This window comes from Aulonocara stuartgranti (assembly GCF_965226115.1).
Source record: "Aulonocara stuartgranti genome assembly, chromosome: 11".
NCBI lineage: Eukaryota > Metazoa > Chordata > Actinopteri > Cichliformes > Cichlidae > Aulonocara > Aulonocara stuartgranti.
Window position 1 is genome coordinate 4,677,842 of NC_138947.1, and position 21,019 is coordinate 4,698,860.

General features: G+C 39.2%; 3 protein-coding genes across 5 annotated transcripts in view; 1 reads left to right on the plus strand and 2 right to left on the minus strand.

Annotated features, from left to right (window-relative positions):
- Positions 1–5,744, plus strand: part of rgl2 (ral guanine nucleotide dissociation stimulator-like 2) — a 32,020-nt gene extending 26,276 nt beyond the window's left edge. For both annotated transcript variants that reach the window (XM_082552750.1, XM_082552751.1), the window contains 8 exons: positions 7–93; positions 183–215; positions 583–704; positions 832–918; positions 1,654–1,747; positions 1,902–2,126; positions 2,355–2,469; positions 3,657–5,744. In XM_082552750.1, coding sequence (XP_082408876.1) covers positions 7–93; positions 183–215; positions 583–704; positions 832–918; positions 1,654–1,747; positions 1,902–2,126; positions 2,355–2,469; positions 3,657–3,838 — 945 coding nt within the window. In that variant the 3' untranslated portion in view covers positions 3,839–5,744. The remainder of the gene's footprint in view (positions 1–6; positions 94–182; positions 216–582; positions 705–831; positions 919–1,653; positions 1,748–1,901; positions 2,127–2,354; positions 2,470–3,656) is intronic.
- Positions 5,745–5,902: 158 nt separating this feature from the next.
- On the minus strand, positions 5,903–15,899 carry dnase2 (deoxyribonuclease II, lysosomal). The gene is made up of 7 exons (XM_082550501.1): positions 15,574–15,899; positions 14,878–14,975; positions 14,514–14,685; positions 13,396–13,501; positions 12,216–12,380; positions 7,519–7,737; positions 5,903–7,364 (listed from the first exon to the last, which is right to left on the minus strand). The coding sequence occupies exons 2-7, from the start codon at positions 14,973–14,975 to the stop codon at positions 7,000–7,002; spliced, it is 1,125 nt and encodes a 374-aa protein (XP_082406627.1). The 5' UTR covers positions 15,574–15,899; the 3' UTR covers positions 5,903–6,999.
- Positions 15,900–17,323: 1,424 nt separating this feature from the next.
- Positions 17,324–20,479, minus strand: gpsm3 (G protein signaling modulator 3). Of its 2 annotated transcripts, none has more exons than XM_082551715.1 (5): positions 20,001–20,479; positions 19,031–19,545; positions 18,612–18,777; positions 18,150–18,382; positions 17,324–17,975 (listed from the first exon to the last, which is right to left on the minus strand). In XM_082551715.1, exons 2-5 carry the CDS (start codon positions 19,490–19,492, stop codon positions 17,835–17,837), a joined length of 1,002 nt encoding a protein of 333 aa, XP_082407841.1. In that variant the 5' UTR covers positions 19,493–19,545; positions 20,001–20,479; the 3' UTR covers positions 17,324–17,834. The 2 variants fall into 2 exon arrangements, with proteins under 2 accessions (XP_082407841.1, XP_082407840.1); XM_082551714.1 differs by having other exon boundaries at positions 19,031–19,567; positions 20,001–20,476.
- Positions 20,480–21,019: the final 540 nt, after the last annotated feature.

The window sequence follows — 21,019 nt, forward strand, 5'->3', positions numbered from 1 at the left end:
ACACAGTCCAACGCGCAGGGCACCGTGCCCTACCTGGGTATCTTCCTCACAGACCTCACCATGCTGGACACGGCAGTCAAAGACAGGCTGGATGTAAGTTGATTTCATCTGTGTCACGTCCCCTGGACTTTTTATTTTACAATTCTTGAGCTGACATAACAGATTCTGTCACTCCTTTGCAGAACGGCTACATCAACTTTGACAAAAGGAGAAGAGTAAGTGCTGCAATACACATCAGTTTGAGAGAAAAAAGGTTCAAAGTTGAATACGTGATCTGTTTTAATGCTTATGATAAGAGACATTCTGCATTTGGTTAAGCTGATGCCCTGATACTAAGCAGTTTTGAACAGAGTAAGCTCCACTTTTTGCAGCATTAACATAAGCTGCTAGTGTAAGTAAGAAAAGAGTGTGTAAGAGGGAGCAGTAACATAATATCTGAGGGAGGAAATGATTAAGTGTAGGGTGCTGAGAGGTGCTTCTGATACAGATGAAAAAAACTGGCACAGTAATAAGAGAACAGCTAACACGGGTGGGGTTTTTTTTGTTGTGAAACTTTGTGGTGATATGGCTCTTTGTTAACAGGAATTTGAGGTTTTAGCTCAAATCCGGCTCCTGCAATCATCCTGCAAAAACTGTGTTTTCACTGCTGACGAGGCCTTCGTGCAGTGGTATAACAGCGTGCCTACTCTGAGGGAAGAGGAAAGGTGTGTATGCATTTGGTTACAGTCGAGACAACCAAAAACTGCCTTGAATGAATTCATTATTTTAAAGACAGCTGCTGTAGCACGTGTTGATGGATGAAGAATGATAAAGTTATCCTTAATTTTTCAGTTATAGGCTGTCCAATGAAATCGAAGCACCTGGCGACCCGAGCCCTCGCGGTCATGCCCCAGCTGTCGTTATCACACAGTGTCCAGAGTAAGCTAAGCAGAGCTCACTGACTCATTCATAAACATACACATAACACTAAATATAAGTATATATATGCAATACCACATATACAGTTTAGGATATAGAATTTTAATGGGAAGCGGATTTTGGCTTCTCAACTCGTCAGTTGGTGACCACTGCAGTAAAGAAGCTTTAAAAAATATTTCTCACTACATTGGCAACAAACCAGAGCCCTGGATTGGTTACAGATATTTTTTAGGTTTTATGATACTTTTTGTAATTATCCACTTTTACCACTGGAGGGCAGGATTTCAGCCATTAAAGAAGTGCTCATGTTAAATTTTTGATATTTCTTTTTAGTCCTGCCTTCATTTCCTCAAGAAGATTTATGTTTTATCAGACCGTCATTCTAAATAATAATTTAATGACTAATCTGGTTAAATTAATGTTGCATGAACTCACTCCACCATCTTGTGGAATAAGCTGGTACTAAATAAAAGTACAGACCTATTTCAACTTAAGCTAATATCTCTTTGGACCTAAGGTCACGGTGGTTGTTTCTTCGTAGGTTTAAGTTTTTTAATAATTTTCATAGAAACAAATTTGAGCCTTTAAGCCTGTGCTGCTTAAAATTTAGATTTTAACTGTTTAACTAAAGTTTAACTTTAGTGTAAAAACTTTTTTGCAAATTTGTAACAAATAAACCAGTTTCCCTGACAAGTTTCTCAGATTGTTGTGTTGTGTGTTTTCATGCATTTCCAGTCTAAGCACCTCCCGAACCAGCCTGGCTGGTGACAGTGACAGCTTCTTTGACTTTCACTCACCCGTCAATAACCTGCTTTCAAAGCTCACAAAGGTAAGTCACTCAACAACAGTCATCAGTCAGGTTTCTGTTTATATTATGTCATTTCACAGTAGGCAGGCTGGACTGTTTTGCATGTTTAAATATACAGATTCGTTTCCGATTCCACTCAGTCATTATCATTTTCATGATTACTGTTCCACTGCAGCATATGAGATCTCCGTCGGTGTCCTGTCTGGATGTTGACACGTCCCCTCCTACCAATGAATCCAACCCTGCCACGCTGACTCCAACCACTCCTACAAAATCACACCGTCGATCAGCCTCCTGTGGCAACAATCCCCCTGGTAACATCCAAGGGTCAGGGGCAGACATGCGGATCATCAGGATACGGATGGACCTGGAGGATGGAAACCTGTATCGGAGTATACTGGTACGAATCCAAACCATTTGTCTCTAATTAAAATCAGTAGAATCAGCACAGAAGCCTTTGTCATTAATTTATCAGTGACAATTTGCACTTACAGCTTCTCCTCCTATCTGCAAGGATCCCATAATCATAGTAATCAGAGTCAGATCCTCAGGATACAACGGACCCAGGTTATTATTAGTGCAAATCAGGCTGTCCTGTTTTCACTGTTATTGTCCTTTGTCGCCTCAGGTTACGAGCAATGACAAGACTCCCACTGTGATCAGCTCTGCCTTAGAAAAGCACAATCAAGACCCCAAACAGGCATCCAGATATGAGCTGATACAGCTTCTGCCTGAAGGAAAAGGTAAAAAAAAACGAATCAATTCGACAGACACAATGTTTAAAAAAGTCATCATTACTAATATGACCAGTTTTGTCAAAGTGGTTTCTCTTTTCAGAGGAGACAAAGACTTCATTTTGAATTTTTTTCTTTTGACTAACCCATCAGTGCCACAGTTAAATTATTATTATTATTTTTTTAATTTTAGTCTAGTTTGACACATGTACAAAGTCGTTACCTTTGTCAGGAGGTTATTAACTTTTGAGGGAGTTTCATCTGATATTTGTAAGGTTGGGCATTTTGATTATGCAGATCTTTGTAAAGCAAGTGCTTTTTGCACATATTGGGACAGACAGTATGAGAAATATGTGCAATCAAATAATTATTTAAAATCATTATGAAAATCCAATTAATAATGTAGGAACTTTAAGAGACTACAAACCTGAATGTTTGAATTGCCAGTGCAAAGCTGAGCTTCCTCCTTTGTCCATTAACTAGGACAGTTACAATCAGCTGCTTTGATGATCTTAGAACAGCTAGACAGACATCAAAATCTATATTTTAATCTTTAATCTATATTACACATGTGTAATACTTTCTGTACAACCTGGAACCTCAATTAAATTTGGATCCTTGAGGATCATTTTCTTACTGGACCACATTCAGCATTTTTGAGATTTCCCCCCCCTTCTCTCTCTTTTCACTTGTGCGTCTGCAATGACCACGAGATGTCCTTCAGTGTGTCAAAATGGCAACCGTTTAATTTTAATTTCATTTCTGGACAGAGGACAAAGGAAGTCTGCTGAATATTCTCCCTCAGACAGCTGGTGATATCATAACAGTCAGCCTGGGCAGTCCTGCAAAATTTACAGCCACAGGCATTCAAATGTAAAAATAAAAAGCAACACCCCAGAAGCATGATTCTGATCGTGCTTGTGATGCTTCACTGCAAACTCCTATGTGGTCTCTGGACTGTTGCCAGAGACAGGATGTACTTCATGATTGCACTTTTTATCATTAATATCTGTTATTAGAATAGCACATTTTGCTCTTGAGCGGTTTGCAGTTAAAAAAAGACTGAAAACTAAGAGAAAATACAATTTACTACAAGTTCTACAAGTCAAATCCATTAAACACTGCAAATGAATCTCATTAGAGCGCAGCAGCCTTCACATGTCATGTATTTATTCCTTTCTCTTCTCTTAAAACAGAACTGGTCATCCCTGCTACAGGAAATGTCTTTTACGCCATGACGTCATCTAGTGTTGATTTCCTGCTAAGAAGGAAAGACGGGAACTCCCCGTTTGGCTCGCATCCGATCAGCACAGAGACGAGCGCCACTTTTCCTCGAATCAAGGCCAAGGGAAGGAGACTGGTCAGGAATCTTTTTTGACATCAGATTTTTGTCTGCTTTGTCTACCGAGGTGGAGTTCTCTGATGGTCTCCCAATGTGAATGCAGAGTGAGCTCTCACGGACAGTAAATGTGGCCTTCTCTGTCCAACACAAAACCTACACATGCCTTTCTCCTGTGCTCCTGCCAAGCTCACCAAAACACCAAGAAGAACTCTGCTTGTGTTTCAGTCAACATCTCCTTGCAGGAAGGTGTGGCAGATATTTCAGAACTCCAGCTGCTGTGTTCAACAGAGCTATTTGCACTTTTCCATGCACGCTAATTTACATCCCGAGGACGAGCAGTGAAAGCCTTTAAGTGTACCTTTGGTACTGGTTCTCAAGTCCCTGTCAGGTAGCACTTGATGCTTTTTATCATTACAACTCACAGAAAGAAAGAGTTGCTTTAATTGCTACAAAACACCAAGAAATCCCTTGTGGTCTTGTGCCTCATCTGTGACTGACATTTCCGAATGTAAAAAAGATTTGATTGGTTGGAATGCGCTTCTGTGATTACCCAAGATGCTGTTGAAGGACTTGAAGTGTGTTTTTTTGGGGGAAAATTAGATTTAATGAGATCTGAATCGGAATCAAGACAGTGCAAGTGCATCATTGTAGCAAAACACTGGAGCTTTTCAAATGAGACATATATGATTTGTATATATTTATATATTTTGTATGTCTGTGTGATCTCAGCATTGTGTGACAGGTCCTCGCGTGACAAGTAACTGTTTCAACAAGGAAAAAATCCTTAAAATAACTGCAAGAAACAGGCTGACATGTCCACAGAGAAGGACAGCTATTTTAGCTTTTACTCATTTCTCCATAAACTTAAAGCAGCAATAATCAGGATTTTAGAATAACACTGAAACTCTGTTGTAAACTGTTGTAATGAACTGCGGTCAGTTTATTATCAGTTCTGAAGCTCTGCTCAGTTTTTAAGGCTCTTTTAGCTCGTTGTTTTGGTTTTACACTCAGAAATACCACCTTGTTGCAGCTGTCACCAACAGATATTACAAAAGCAGCTCTGATTGGTCATCTTTTTTACCTGAATCGAATACTCATGCAATTGTGAACCAACAGGTGAAGTCAGAGAGCCACATAATTTTCTCAGGAGCTGCTGGAGACCAAAGTAAACCTCAAGGAAGGCTGATAAGGACTAATTAAACCAAGTGGACAAAATGTATTTGCAAAGAAATTTTTACAGTGTCACCTCCCTCAGCTGCACGTGAATGTACGCAGCTGTGTTGCTACGTTACAGGGTGATCAAACATCACTCAGCCTCTTAAACCTCGTGGATGAAAACTGATTATTGCAGCTTTGAACTTTAAGCACTTTTAAAACAGCTTTGCTTCAGTTTGTTACTAGAAAGGAACATAAGTAAGAGAAAAACACTGCCATTGCTAAGTTTAAGGTTTTTCAGGTCTGATACTTTCAACAGAGCATAAGCTAAACTTAATTTATGCAGATTTTCCAGTAGCTCAGCAGGAGTCCATCTTCACTGCAGTTTACACAGACCGCAAAGCCTCAGTTCCAGCGTCGTGGCTTCAGTGAACATCTTAACTTCAGTGTATGTCTCTTTGAAACAAATCTTGTGACCTCTGGTCGTCCCGGGTCAGTGCTGGTGAGGCTCCTTTTACCGGCCGAGGCACGAGCACTGAGGGGCCAGGGAGAGGATTGTGGGTATTAAAAAAAAGACGTGCAAGCATGATCCCATGCTACAGATTGTTTTAGTGCCTTTCTCTGCTGGGTGCTCACTTTCTCATGTTTGCATTAGAATGTATACAGTCCACGTGGAGGAACTGCAGACAACTCCAGTGCTGTGTAGTTCCACATCAAAGCTATTTATGCACTACATACAGTATGTCCTATTTTTGTGGTAATAAATTTACTTTTATATGAATTTTAATTGTTTTTGACTGATGTTCAGTACTGAGATGTTTTTCATGCTGCTGAGTATCCCATAAAAAACAATTAAAGTTGTTGCTACTTGTCAAAAACATGGCATTTCTGTTTTTCTTGTGAGGGGTAAACAAAGGAAAGAGGATGCGGATCAGTGACTAAAAATACATATTTTTCTTCGTATCTTTATTCAAATTCAAGACAACCAGTGACAAGACAATCTTCAAGCACAGTCAGGGTCAGAATTAATGTATATATGTGGAAAAGTATCAAATCTAAAGCTCATGCTGGAGATGCACACACACTCATACAAGCCTGGTTAATGATTCAAGTGTCTGTAATTCATCATCAGTGACAGATTGTTATTAAGCACAATCATTCCCACATTTGATTAAAAAGAATTAACCAGCAGGTTTGGAATTCTCCCTGAGAATAAACGAGCTAATGTTTAAAAGCAGAAAATGTCAGTGAGTGAAACGGCACTCATCCCGTTCGCACCAGTGTCTCTTCAGTTTCTCTGAAAACAGTACCCAGTGGTTATAAAGATGCTTGAACCACTAAAGTGCCACTTTTGAGGTTTTTGTCTTTTACAAAATGAACATATTACTCATAACTATTCCAGCTCCAGAAAATCTAAAATTATAAAGAGAACAACTCAATAACCCTTGATAACCACATGAAATCATACTTAACAGAGGAACAAGTAAAATGCTCCTATTGAGTGTCTGTGACTGATGGAAATTTTATATTTTAGCTAAAGTTGGACGAGTCGATCATTTCATTTGAATTATATGTCTACTTCTCTAGTAGGTGTGAGTGATGACTGGCTTTAATGTGTAATGTCACGACTTCTAGTTACACCTAAATTAGATGCAGATGTTTGGTTTTTTGGTCACTACGAATCAAATCTGAAATAAACAATAACACCTGCACATACTTTAAAGTCATTACTATTTACTGTTAAATAGTAATTATTTGAAGATGAGACTCTATGGACTGATTGAAATATTGCATTGCTGTTTATTGGCATCTTACTGTCATCTACTGATCACTAGATTAGTGTAAAACGTCTGGCAGGAATGTGTTTAAACTAAAAAACTGAAATTGTCTAAATGTTAAAGGCTAAATATTTCACATAGATTTCACTAGATGTGAACAGAAATCTGTAACAAATAAATCCACATAAAACCCTGTTCGCGTTATATTTTTTCACCCTCATGACTCATCATGTCCAAGTTGACACATCTGGCTCCTCCAGACTCTCAGCACTGGACTGTTTTTCCTTGACAGTCCTCACAGTCCAAGGCCGCTGTTCGGTAAGCCTTCCACACCACCGGATCACGATGACACACTGTGCCTCCACCCCGCTTCTCCTCAGCCTCATCTCGATTTATGTCCCCGACACACACCCAGCCTCCACCAGCCCCAGTCTCACTGGGGCTCACCGCCCATTTGGAGTGGTCCTGGCTGGTCTTGAAGGAGAACGTCTGCCCAGGGTTGAGGAGCTTGATGTTCAGGACCTTCCAGTCATCCGAGCAGTCGGAAGAAAGGATGCCCGTGGAGCGAATCCAGAACTGGACCAAGAGGTCTGACTGGAGGGTTGGGGCCACCCACGCATGATACAGATCTGATGAAGGGGACACAAGATGGATGAGGGTGTTTTGTTTTGTTTTTACATTTTTTATTGCAAGTAAACTGTACGAATGCTCTAAAAATATTCAGGGTCACAAAGACAGAAAAGGGTTAGGCTTAGAAAAGACATCATTTCGATTAAGTTGTACCGTTGTCAAAAGAGGCTCCTTTGGCAAAGCTGATGAAGTTTGTCCCACCCTTTGAGGTGAGTGTCACGCTGCGATTGGACACAGGTTTGGCATGTGGAAAGAATTCATATTTCCGATTTCTTTTGCCACAAAGAGCAGCGAGCGAAGGCACCTGGGATGCCAAAGACTCTGGGATGCTGCAGTCATACACATTAGGTTGATTGATCTCCAGCTGTTCTCCTGTGGTGCAAAAGTAATTAGATTTAAAGAAAACCACACCCTATAATAACATCATCCTTTAAGTAAAGCAAATAAAAAGCACTGTACTGGTGACACTGGTTCAAAGCCATTTGACGGACCTGCACTGGAACACTGTGCACAGTAACATATAACTAAGGTATAATCTAACATTACATACAATTCAGGAATAACTTTAAAGTTTCTTCCTGTTTGATGCCTGACGTAAAGCAAGTTAAAACCATAATCAGATCTCCGTTTATGTCACACCAGACCAATACATACAACTTCAATTCCAACAGAGCTGAGACAGGGCTGTGTTTATTACTGTGTAGCATTCCCTGTTCTTGTAACAAGGTTACAACAAACAAACACCCGGGAACTGAGAAGACCAGTCGCAGCACTTTTTGAGAGACTTCTTCAGAGAACAGTTTTCCACTTTGTTTCAGTCTATTTTAAATGAGCTGTGAGAAAATGGAGGGGCTTCTGGATCTTTGCACTTGTAGATGTCACAATAAAATGTATTCACAGACAATGATTTCTGGCACTGTTGTTAAGCCAGTGCAGTGATATCTATGACAGACTCTTGCCTGATTGTAATGGAGTGCTGCCTGGGGGCCCACAATACTGATTTTGTTGTTCCTTGCGCAAATTTCTACAGATTCTTGGAATCGTTCCATGATATTATGTTTTGTAGATGATGAGCTATCCAAAGTACTTGCAATTTTCCTTTGAGGAACAATATTCTGAAATTGTTCCACAATTTGTAGATGTACTTTTAACAGATTGGCAAACCTCTGCTTCTCTAAGATGCTCGTTTTATACCCCAATAATGTCACTAGCATGTTCCACAAGCTGTTTCTTTTTAGATCCACTTACTTTTCCAGCCTTTTATGGCCCCCATAACAAAATGAGCTAATATTTTCCATGAAACAGTAAAATGTCTAAGTTTAAACACTGAGACATTTTGTTTGTTTTATTTGTTCACACAGAACATTTCGCAGGAATAAAGATTATTGGGGTAAATTAGAAATTGTGTCACTGCATAGTTTGTTGAGCATCGCAGCTTTCACTTAGTTGTTATTTATACATTATTGCTTATGCTCAGCGCTGTCTGCTGCACATGTAGCAGAGAACCGCCATCATGCAGAGTTAAGCAGGTTGTTATTAAAAATTCTTTTCGTCAGCCTCCGGTTTAAGTATTGCTCTGGCTTTACTTTTAACTGAATTTTAAATTAAAGCAACACAAAAGTAAAACGGAAAATAAAATCTTGCTCGCTCCTTTCAAAATATAAACCAAAGCAGTGCATACTGCAGCACTGAAGAACGTGAAAATTGGAAAAAAAAACTTCAATTCTATTCTCTTTATATACATTCATGCATAAGCGAGGCTGAAAATGTCATTTTTACCCATAAAAGCTACGTAATGGCGATGTCTACCAATTGGTCGACTACTCTGGACTGAAATTCTTTCACAACTATCTGCAGTTTCTATGCATTTCTTTTGAGATATTAATAGCATTCAGAGGATGAGTTCTTCTGAGTTTGGTAATCCTCTGACTTTTCGTCCTGTCACCATGAGGATGACATTTTTGGTTTTAATTAAAACGTCTTGACATTCAAACGACTCTCACGATGAATCCCCTGACACACCTTCATCTGGCACAGGCTGCAGAACAGACTTTTATTTGCCTAATACTCTGGTTTGAGGCCAATTGCCCACATATGCCAGCTGATATTGGCATCCTGGCTTAATGAAGAAAATACGTTTGTGACAACTGATAAATGACTTAAATACTTAATGTTTTAGCACAAACTGAAACATAAGCAGTGCTTTGAATAAAAAACAAGTAAGTAGCTTAATTAAAGCATTAACAGGAAAATTATTCTGACAACATAATAAAAACATTATAGACAGTAGTATGAAATCTCCATTTCTCCAAATTTATGTGCAAATGAACGCTGCAAGGTGCTTTAAAATAAAAACACGATGAGGCTGTGCTCACCTTCTGCTGTTTAACCCTGCAGACTGAACACTCTGACACTCTCAGCATGTCAGCTAGAGAGACGAGAATCTGATAAAGCAAATCCCTGCTAGAGCGTGAGGGCCAGTATCTCTATGGTTACATACCTCAGTTTAATTACATTACCCCAGGCACTGCCATAGCAACTGTGCCAACTGCTGGGTCTGCCAGGGAACTGCAGAGGCAGCCGGGTGACATGGTGATGACACCTGTTTATGCTGATTATCTCAGTTCAGGCTGTTTTTGTTGTGTCAATACCTGAGTCGATTATTAAGCACCAGACGATACTTGAATCATCTTCTACGGGGAATAATAATAATTGTAGATACTGACACAGATTAGTGATTAAATGTGCTTAAGAAGTTTTCATTATTAGTGTGTAACATATACCGGCATAAATCAGCAGTATTTTTGAGCACCACATGGACATTTACTGTTTAGGTGACCTTAAACAAAAGAGAACACAGAGGGAAATCATTACTAACTGTTGATGGAGGCCCGATTTTTGTCTTTTTCTTTAAATAAACAATAGCAACCATGATCTGTTTAAAAAAAGAGGCAAAATTACAGGATAAAAATTCATCGCAACGCAGAAAAAGAAGTACTGTATGCTCAAACATTCCTGGGGAAGGACTTTCTTAACCTATCTTGTGATGGATGACCCTCGGCCATCCCGGCACTAGATGTCTCCATTTTGTTCTGGTTTGTGCTCTGCTTTGTCCTGTAAGAGCTGACAGGGGAGTAAATGGCAGCATGAGCTATACCTGCGTGTTCACCTATAAAAGCTCCCTTCTTTCCGCAGTCACTCTGTGGTGTGATCTCAGTGTGATCCTTGGATTTCTCTGCCATTCATCCATACATAGTCTACACTACACGACTGACCCGCAGACAAGCATGTCTAAATTTAGCTGTGCTTTTGTAAATCAGTTGTGTCTACCAAGTTACCAGCTCACCTTGTCTCCTGTTCTTTGTCATAGTCCGTTAACTGGATTGTGACAAAGAGAGTATAAAAGTTGTCTTATATGTAAGACTAACAATGAAAATATGCTTTATAGTTTGAAAAAATTGCACGATATTGACTGGTTGCTTTTTACTTTCCTTGTTTTCAGTCCAACAGACAGAGTTCCAGTGAGGATGTTCATATTAATCGTAATCAAATAAGCTCTGTGAGAGAAAAAACGGGAAAAAAACTAGTTCAGACTGCGATAAAGATTAAGTGTCAATCAGGCTTTTTTTTTTTTTTAATTCTTGACTACCTGGATTTTGTCACTGAGAGGACAGAAGCCCAAACAGCAAGCAAACTAAGTTGTTTTAAAAGAAAGAGGAAGAGAGCTTAACTCATAAGGAGGATAAACTGAGAAATCTCACTAAAGTCAAAGTACGAGACAAATACTGATTATTTTCAACTGTGAATGATGCAAAACTACTTTTGTAGGGTTCAAGAATAAAAGCGGAGCTGGAGATGAATAGAGCAGGTCGTCCTTTATGTGGACAAATATAAAATAGCATTAAACCAAAACACTTTGCATGGTTGTCTTTTTACTTTTTCTTTTTTTTCTTTTGTTAATGGACTGGTATTCGTATAATGCTTTTCTGTTCTAACTGAGCACTCAAAGTCCTTTTTACAAAAAGCCTCTTTCACCAAATCACACACACATTCATATAAGCTATATTTCTATACCTAAGAACTTTGTATAACATTCACACAGTGGATGCATAGGGTGACTTGGGGTGTAGCATCTTGTCCAAGGCTACTTCGACATGTAAGCTGGAATAGCTGGGAAATCAATCCTTCGACCTTCTGATTGGTAGACGGCCCATTCTACCTCCTGAGCCATAGTGGGAGGGAAGGGGGTGACTTAGAGAAGCCAGACTACTGGGACTATAAGAAACTTACAAAAACTTTGCAAATACATATTTTACTCTATTTAACAGCTGCCTCGTAGCTGAGATTACATTAAACCGAAATGGAATCTCTTTTTATCTCTATTTTATTTAGTATATTAGAAATTGGTTGGCAGAACATCCAACAGCTTCTGTGAGCCCCAGTTTGGTCTGCAGGCCTTAAGTTAACATGGTTAAGATGTTTGGCTGATACAGTAAACTACATAAACATGAACTTCTTATTCGTAATCTCTCACAAAATACTACCACAGGCTACAACAGCTTGACTTTTTAACTACCAAGCAAAAATATTACCCTAATAAAGATATGAGATTGAAAAGAAACTCTTCAGTTCCTTGTTAATTAAAGCATATTTAGTCAGACCAACATAACTGCAGACAGGGAACAGAATATGAATCGTCATTAGCTGTCTGGACCTTCTCCTCCCAGCACTCATACTGTGATTGCAATCTAATACCATCATCCATTTAAACATCCTCATTGAGTGTTAACTGCATTTTTATATCAACTCTTTCTTCGCTAAGAGGCCACATGGCATGGCTCCAGTCTTACCGATGGTCTGGAAATGGTCGAGCGGGTATGTAACACAGATGAAGTTTTGCCCATTATTCTCCCCGCTGCTGGGGTAATAATACTCCCCTGCCTGTTGAACAGGAGGAAACTGAGGGGTGCTGTGGACCAACCAGAAACCCTGATTTTTATCCAGCAGCACAACACCTGAGGAGCAGAGATATTAAAATAGTAAGAAAAATACATCAGACGTTTTCCCTGAAGATGGTTAACGTGGACATTCAAGTGAAAACAAAATATATTTATCTATGCTCATTTGTTTTTACGCATCAGAGGAAATGTAAGTAATGCGCATTAATCTGCACTTCTTTTTTAATAAGTAGAATTAGAACATATAAATGATGAAAGAAGAACGTGAGGTTGATAATGAGATGTTTCAACATGTTTTTATTACTATAACAAATCTTTGCCAGACTTTTTTTTTGCCCTTGTTGCAGAGTTTTTAAATCTTCCTAGTATCAAATTTCTAATGAACATACTGTATACTTTTCATGTAAGTAAAAAGAGGAGCTTGAACATGTGATAGGTTGTCTTTATGCTTCTTTTATTTAACGTTGATTTAAAAAATTTTGCTTTTTCCATCCATTCGCTCTTTATCCACGACCAGGTTGTGGACAGGGGCATAATTTCCAGGGGGGTTAGGGGGGTTATGACCCCCCCCAATAATCAGACCCAACCAATATAACCCCCCCCCAATAAAATTATGAATTATCTTGCATAAAAAAGCTGTTGATTTTCTTTACTCGTTTCAGGTATTACCAGCAAAATAGTTGCATGTTTAATCATCTGGGAATTTACGCAGATTTATTTATTTATTTAGACGGAGATCTTTACACCCCCACCTCCCAATGTTCAGCACAAAGTTACGCTGATGGTCGTGGACCAGTCTAAGCTTAGATGCCCAGATGTCTCTCTCCCTGACCACATTATCCAGGGGGACTACCAACATGTTCACAAGCTAATCAAGAGATATAATCTATCTAGCAAGTCTCAGGCCTACCCCAGATTCTCCTCCTCTTAGGACATGCCCGGAACACCTCAACTGGCTCATTTTGGTGTGGAGTAGTGCCCCCTACTAATCTCATTTTTTTCATACTATTCCAAAATTTTGGAAAACAAAGCTCGAAACTTTCTGCAGTCTTGGGACAATCAGAGAGCTCACCTTTCGTGTGACCCCCTCTGCTCTCACTGTTATGAACCCATCTGTCACCAGACGAGTCCTCGTGTGGCTTCTGGTCATTGTAAAGGATGTATGCAATGTCTGTATTCTGTAAAAAAACAAAAACAAAAAGGTTTTTAACTGTAGCTTCATGCATGTGTACTCACCGATCATAGAAAATGTAGAAACAAATGTTTTCACCTCAAAAGAAAACAAACAAACAAATAAATAAAATGGCACACAATGACATCCATCACAGTGATGTTAACCAATACAATTACGCACAGATGGTTGCATCCAGTAATTTTTGATTCAGAATCGTATCCACAAACTCTCTCACATGTTTTGATGAATCTATCAAGTTTTCAATTAGTAAATGACCTTTTCTGCCTCCTAGTTGCACAATCACCGGCCAGAAAGACAGATCACCTGAATGAACAGATGCAGTTTCACTTCTCATTATATGTTTGTTCCTCTGATCTAACAATGTCAACTGGATATAGCAGATGTCTATGAAAAAAATGCTTATTATTGCATATCATGTTGGTGAAACAAGAAGTCTTGTGACTGGGGTCACAAAGAAGAAGCAGGAAAAATTTAAATACCCTAAGCTCAGTGGTTTTCTAGGACTAAAATCTGCACGTAAGCATAACTGCTCTGCATGTAGTTAAAGCAAAGAGTTACTGCAGTTAACAGAAGTCGATGCACCAGCACTGTCTGTCACTTTTGGCTATTGTGATAAACAAAAATGTATTTTAAGTTTTGTGAGTCGTAAGAATTGGAAGTTCAACTCAACTTTATTATACATGGTTTTAGGAGAATATTACATTTTATCTTGTGACAAATCAGTATTTCTAAAACATGACATCATTTTTGGGGTCAAATATAAACTGAAGGTCCACTCATCTTAAAACAGCTGACGTTTTTTTGCCTTTTAGCATTAATTGTGAATATACTAAATGAATTAATAATAAGGAACTTAAAAGAGTATGATAATCACATTTTGAAGAACACTTGCTTTCACTTGGGTGTTTTTCCAAATGAAACTGAGCTTACAGTTTTTAAACTTTGTACTCAGTTCCACATTTGTAGCAGAAAAAAGAAACCTGATGGAAACAAACCTTCCCCTGCGTGTACAGCTGTCCGACCGTCCTGCCCAGGGCGCTCGTGGTGTCATTCACTGTCTCCTTCCCTTTAGTCCATCCTTCACTTCCTTGGTCCAAAAGCAAATACATCTCACCTTGTTCAGGAGACTTACTGCCATGCTCTTTGGGAAGTTTGTATATATAGAACCTAAATCAAACAGAGACACAGACAGAAAGGCTGTACATGTAAGAACTGCTTATATTGGTGCATGTCTGTAAATGCTAAACTGTTATTGAAAATATTGCTTCTGTTTAATCAGAATAATACATCTAGGTTAAAACAAACAAATAAGGAGGACTTTTGTACGTGATTTCTCAGGAATTGTTATCAATGAATTACCAATCAACAGCATCTCCTTGGTCATTGTAGCAACTGATTGGTGAGCTGCTGCCCTCTAACGGCACGTAGAGGATCAGCACGGACAGGGACAGAAGCATCTAAGAACAAGAGACAGAGATATTAATAACTACGGTTAAATATGTGTATATGTGTTAGGAAATTAAATGATGAGTTCACGTTCAAAATATTTGGTTGAAGCTCATTTTTTCTTTTTACCAATAATGACTCCTTCGTTAAGAGTTTCAGTATTCTCAAGTAAAAGTACCAATAAAACAGTGTAAAGTCTTTTTTGTTGGAGTAGAAATATTAAAGTATAAGCAGAAAAATGTCCAGCCACTGAAGGGTTTATTTATTTATTTATTTATATATTTTTCATACCCATGCATTAGTGGCTATACACTATCATCGGTAAGTTATAACCTCATCTTGTGACTTGTTGGAAAATGAATGAAAAGAAACATTTAGTATTACCGTAAAAACTAAAGCTCCTGACTACAAAAATACTGTATAAAAACAGAAACAATGATTTTAATATGAAAACATTTAACTAATATTTATCTTCAGCTAAATCTAATAATACTTATGGTTTGATCCTATAAATCAAAGCACAAGTCACTCAGTCGCTGGAATCGTTAGCGGTTACAGATAACTGCGATAGAAAAGTGAAAAGTGCAGTATAAGTTTGAGTCAACATACCCTCACGTATGTTCTCAATAAAGTCTTGTTTTATTTTGCTGCACGAAGATCGGCTGTGGCCTCAAGTTTCGTCTTCTTCGAGTACATCCCAGCCTACAAGTGTTTCCTACAGGGACTGGTACGTGCTTGTTTTGATCTCGGCCGAAAGCTCCGGGAGGAGACAATGACGTATGACAAAGACAACGGAGCGATCGCTACCAACGGCAGACATTACATTACAGGGAAATTATCGCACTAAAGAAATAAAATCCAATTAATCCTAAATAGCTCTCACGGTTTAGGCGTGAAGACTGTTTTAAGTGCTCCAAAACTTCGAAACTTATCCTTCTCAAAAAGTCCTAGTTTCATGAAGTCATGTGGTTGATGACGTCAACTGGTAGGCGGTACTACCCTGAAAAGCGGCTATTACAAACACCTTTCATAATATAATATAATATAATATAATAATTAGACTTCTTATAACAGAAGCAGATTGAACTTTCCCCCTACTTTAAAAAGACATTTTCAGTATTTTTCCCCTTGAATATTAGTTTAAAACTTAGTTGCATAACTGTAGTTTTTAAAGACGTTCCTGAATCTGTTGGAGCCCAGAAGGACTTCTAAATCACCTGGGTTCCATGAATATTATGGCAAATATATCTTCCTTCCTGTATGGTCTTTGATAAGCAGCCAGTAATCTGTCTAACAACGGGGGAAGGGATACAACATGTTCGGCTCAACCCTATAAACATACACTCATCTTAAAAGTGGAACTTGAATTTGGTAAGATGAACTTCTGTTGTTTCTTCCTGTTTTACTCTTTCACAATTTAGGTGAAAAGTGTGGCTACACACACACACACACACACACACACACACACACACACACACACACATATGTATATGAGTATATATATATATATATGCAGTATTTATGCTTTCTTCTTCAGTTCCCCCTACAACCCTGTCTCATCTTATATAACTCTATACTGTTTAAGGACGTGACACAGCATCCTCTTGTCAACTCTATGCTGCCTTGATCAACGAGGGCTTCCTCAGAAAGCTGTCCTCTGAGCTGAGTGGACTAAACAGTATTGCTCTAAGAGACCCATTCAAAGTGGCCCTGATTATTGCCTGTAGCACTACAGAAAGTGACCACGGGTTGCAGTGACTACAATGCTCTGTTTTAAAGCAAATACACTGAAGCAGTGTTAACAATTAACTTCACAACTGGTGTTTTTATGTTAACCCTAGTTGACTGATTCTTGTTATTAGAGTTACATGAAATTTTGGGGGACATTTTAAATTGAAAGTAGCCATTACAGCTGGTTAGTGATTATCTGTTAACTTTTTTTTTTTTTGCATAGACTGAAGAAAATGTTACATACATCTAGAACACTGTTCAAAGAGTAACTACTGATTTCCTTTGAGGTTACGTCACATTATTAAAGAGAAATTCAGGAACACTGCGATAACACCTGTTTTCAGACTATGAAGTCTGTAAAAAATTAACAGCTTTATCTTAGCCTCGCCTGTTCCCTAAAAGGCTCATCTATTCATATGTGAGTGTTTTATGTGCGGAGGGGGATTTTTTAAAGATTAAACATTATCACAAAGTTGTGGGAATGTGAACTAGAACAGCAAATGATGCCTAATGATGAAGATAGCAGAACAGGTCTTATGCATCCCTGTGTCACAAGCAAAATGCCTGTAGTTACAGGCTACTACAAGATTTCTATGTACAGACATAAGGAAAATTAAAGAATACACTCTCCAGGATGCATTTGATTTATTTTGGAGAACTAGTCCCAGCACTTCCTGAACTTGGAGCTCACTGTTATTTCTGTTGTGCTACATTAGATCTGTACAAATAACGACAACAATAGAATTCAGCAGACTGCCTCCTCTACAATTAGGACACGCGCACACACACAGCAACCATTCAAGAGCTCATTGCAGACATTCAATACAATGGAATAATTCCAGAGCAGAGAAATCACATATCTACTGATCCTGGTTACTGGAAAAAATTAACTAAAAGTAAACTTCTCATCATGAACTCTCCTAATTTACATTAACAGCACTGTTGCTCAAACATTAGCGTTTTTGCTCCAATTTTGACAACTTTAACACTATTAGGAGATACAGCAATTCCACCCCAACCCCCAACACAAAGCATTTTGGGGTTAAAAAGAAGTCCTCTTTAAATAGAAACTTAAGCAGGGAGGCTACATTGGCAGTTGGCACACACAGCAGCCCCACACTTTTGGGTTTTATTCCATCTCAGGTTTGCAGCAAGCATGGTAGTTCGGTCCTCTGCTCATCCATGCGTCCCCCCTGGACCCTCAGGAGGAGGGAGAAGAAGTCCTCATCATCCATGGGACCTGGAGCCCTGCTGCGCTGGTCCTCTAGCCTGCCCTGAGCCTGTGGGTCAAAACAAATTGTGAAAATGAAAGCAATGCAGTGAAAGTAGGTAAAAGGTTTGCTGCCAACACTCTTTCTCGCATTAGTGAGAAACGAACTTTTCTTCTCAGAAACAAAGCAGAAAACACCTCAGCTCACGACAAACACATCTAAACAAACAAGCTCATTGCTTACTTGTGTGGTTAGAATCATATCGTACAGATCATCTTTGGGCGCAGGAACTGGTGCAGGCTTTTTCACAGACAGGGACAGTTGTCTTATGCTCCCTCTGACACTTCTGGTCTTTGTTTTTGGCGGTGAAGACCTTCCAAGCTGTGCCCTCTGGTCCTCGAGCCGCCGTCCTTGTGCAGTGGCCACCAGGTCAAAAAACTCCTCTTTCTGCAGTGAAGTCATGGAGGAAAAGACGACTGTAAAGAAATGAGAGAGAAAAGAGCTTAAATGGTCAAAAGGCGGGGGAAAGGCAGTGGTCAGTGGTCAAGGAAAAAAACATGGAAATATGGTAGCTGAAAATTCCTGAGTCAGGGAGAATGGGTAGCTGCATTTGATTCTGCTTGTTCAACATGAGTCATAGCTCAAAAACAAATGCAAAAGTTGTATCCTTTTCCACACTTTACCATGGCAAAACAGAGCGCTTACCTCTGTTAACTGGTTTGGAGGTGTTGGGCTCAGAGTGGCACCTCCTCCGCCTCACCCCACTCTCCAGCCTGAAGGAGCAGCGCTGGTCATTGAGCCGTCTGCCCTCCTGAAAGGTGCAAAGCAGGTCATACAGCGCCTCTGGGAAGTCAGGGGTTAACCGGTGAGCCTGAGAAAACACAGGTGGGAGGGTGAAAAAGACGGAGGGAGAGAGGAATGGTTTCTGAGTGAATGGCACAGACTGTTTGTTGGCAAAGCAAAAGAATCCACTCCTACGTACTCCCACATGCTCTGAAATAAAGTGGTACCTGCAGTTCTTCCACCATGAGACTGTTTTTCTCTTGCAGTGGCTGGTGGCAAAGTGTTAAAGTCAACTGATTTACAACACAGGTAATCTCAGGGTAAGAAGAGCAAATACCAACCTTTTTGAGATCCTCTTTGTGGTCTGGTCCCCCCTCGGGTTGTAGCTCAGATGAATTTAGCTTGTTTGTGTCTGCCTCAGGGTCATTCTGTGTGGCCTTTTCATCCTCTGTGCTACAGGGTTTTTCAGTTTTTTCTTTAAGCACTTCATCCGGCTGCCCTTCACTTTTACTGTCATTTCCTTTGAGTCCATCATTTGTGCTTTCTGTTATCTCTGGTTTGTCTTCTTCTCTGGTTATCTGCTGTTTCTCCAGGCTTTGCTCTTCTAAATTTATTTCACCCGCTATTTCTTGTTGACTGTTTTCCTCTTCTGTGTGCTCCTCTTCCTTTTTGATAGCAAACTCCTCGCTACAGCTTTGTACAGTGACATCTGCACCGCTTGGCGCCCTAATTTCAGTAATACTTTCTACCAAATCTCCATCTTCAATGATGACAAGAGGCTCCAACAGCTCCTCTTCAGCCATTTCAACTTTGATATCTGTGTTGTCCAGTGGTCTTTCTTACAATCCTTATGATCCTTGTGAGAAAACAGAAAGAAGCTGGAGGTGGATAAAAAAAAAGGTGATCCAAAATATCAGAATTCAGTTAGTACTTAAAAAAAATACCATAAGGAAAAACACGACATCTATAAACACTGAAACTTAAAAGCATGATGAGTACCGCAGAGCTGCTGTGCCTTTCTTTTGAAACAAAACATGTGAGAAACCAGTTTGACAGGTTTCAGCATGTGGGCAACAGATGTTTAGGCAGAAATTTAAAAGAAACTTGAAGTCACAAACTCCTCCTAGCTATGTAAAACGTTCGACTATGTGATCACAAATGTCAGGGTCTTGTTGGTAGGTGATCACTGTTGTGTATTTTCCCAAACAGTTCAGTCGAATAACTCTTGTTGACAGATCACATTGTTATTTCCCCCCTAAAGCTACTGTCTACCACAAAGTGATTTAAATTTCAGTTAATTTTTGCCCTTACCTTTTCGTTCGCCTCGTTTCCTTTTATCTTCTCAAAACATCATCTTTCAAAGTCTTGATCCAGCGAACACAGCATTTTTGGCTTATCACTCGTCCTGTCAACGTTTTTATTAAGAGCAAAGAAGAAAAAAAGAAAATCTGCTAGTTTCACATGCCGTCGTGATGAGCTCTCGCCTTTTCTATCTGCCCTGCTACCTTCTGTCTTTCTCTCATCTCATCTCTTCCTGTTCCTCTTACCACAGCCCACCCCTATTTACTCGGCCCATATTTGACAAGTCAGGTTGACATGAAATATTACTGTTAAAAGCAGAATCACTCTCTATATGTGCGATGTGTGTGGTTAATGCAATCATGTCCCAAAGGAAAGGTTTTATAATGCCCATGTACACTTGTTAAAGCAGCTGCTGCTTTAACTGCTGCTCATTTGGTTATGTTAACCCCAAGTGCAGCATGTTGAAACAGGCGCAGTTTTTTTCTTAACTCTCTGTGGTTTTCACATCCTGTTGACTTGCAGCTAAAACGAGAAGTAGACTCAGACAAGTAAGGGAAGCTGTCTAAGCGAGATTATTACTTGAAAAACAAGGCTGAAAAAGAAGTTTATTTTATTTGAATGCTTCTGTTAGTGCTTGTAGCCACGTTTTTCATTCTAAAAAGAGAAATAAGTTAGGAAACTAGGGAATATCACATTTAATTTTTTTTTAAAGTTAACACGTGAGTATCATAAGAAATATGTGGCTGAAAATGAAATGTGCAGCTCTAGTAAAACCCAAACTTGATTAGACAGAAAATCTGCTTAAATAGCCAGAATCAAAATAGAAAAAGAGAGGTTTTCCAAAGGCAAAACATTTTAGAGCCTATTTAGAATAGTTACCCTTTACACACACGTCACCTGTATATTCTTTTAAGGTAGTTATACAAAAAAAAAAAAGTCTCTTTCTTAGCCTAACATCTCCCACACAAGATGAATCTGTTTGCCCCAGATTCAGTTTGTTGGGATCTGGAGGCCCTATCAAAAAGCCA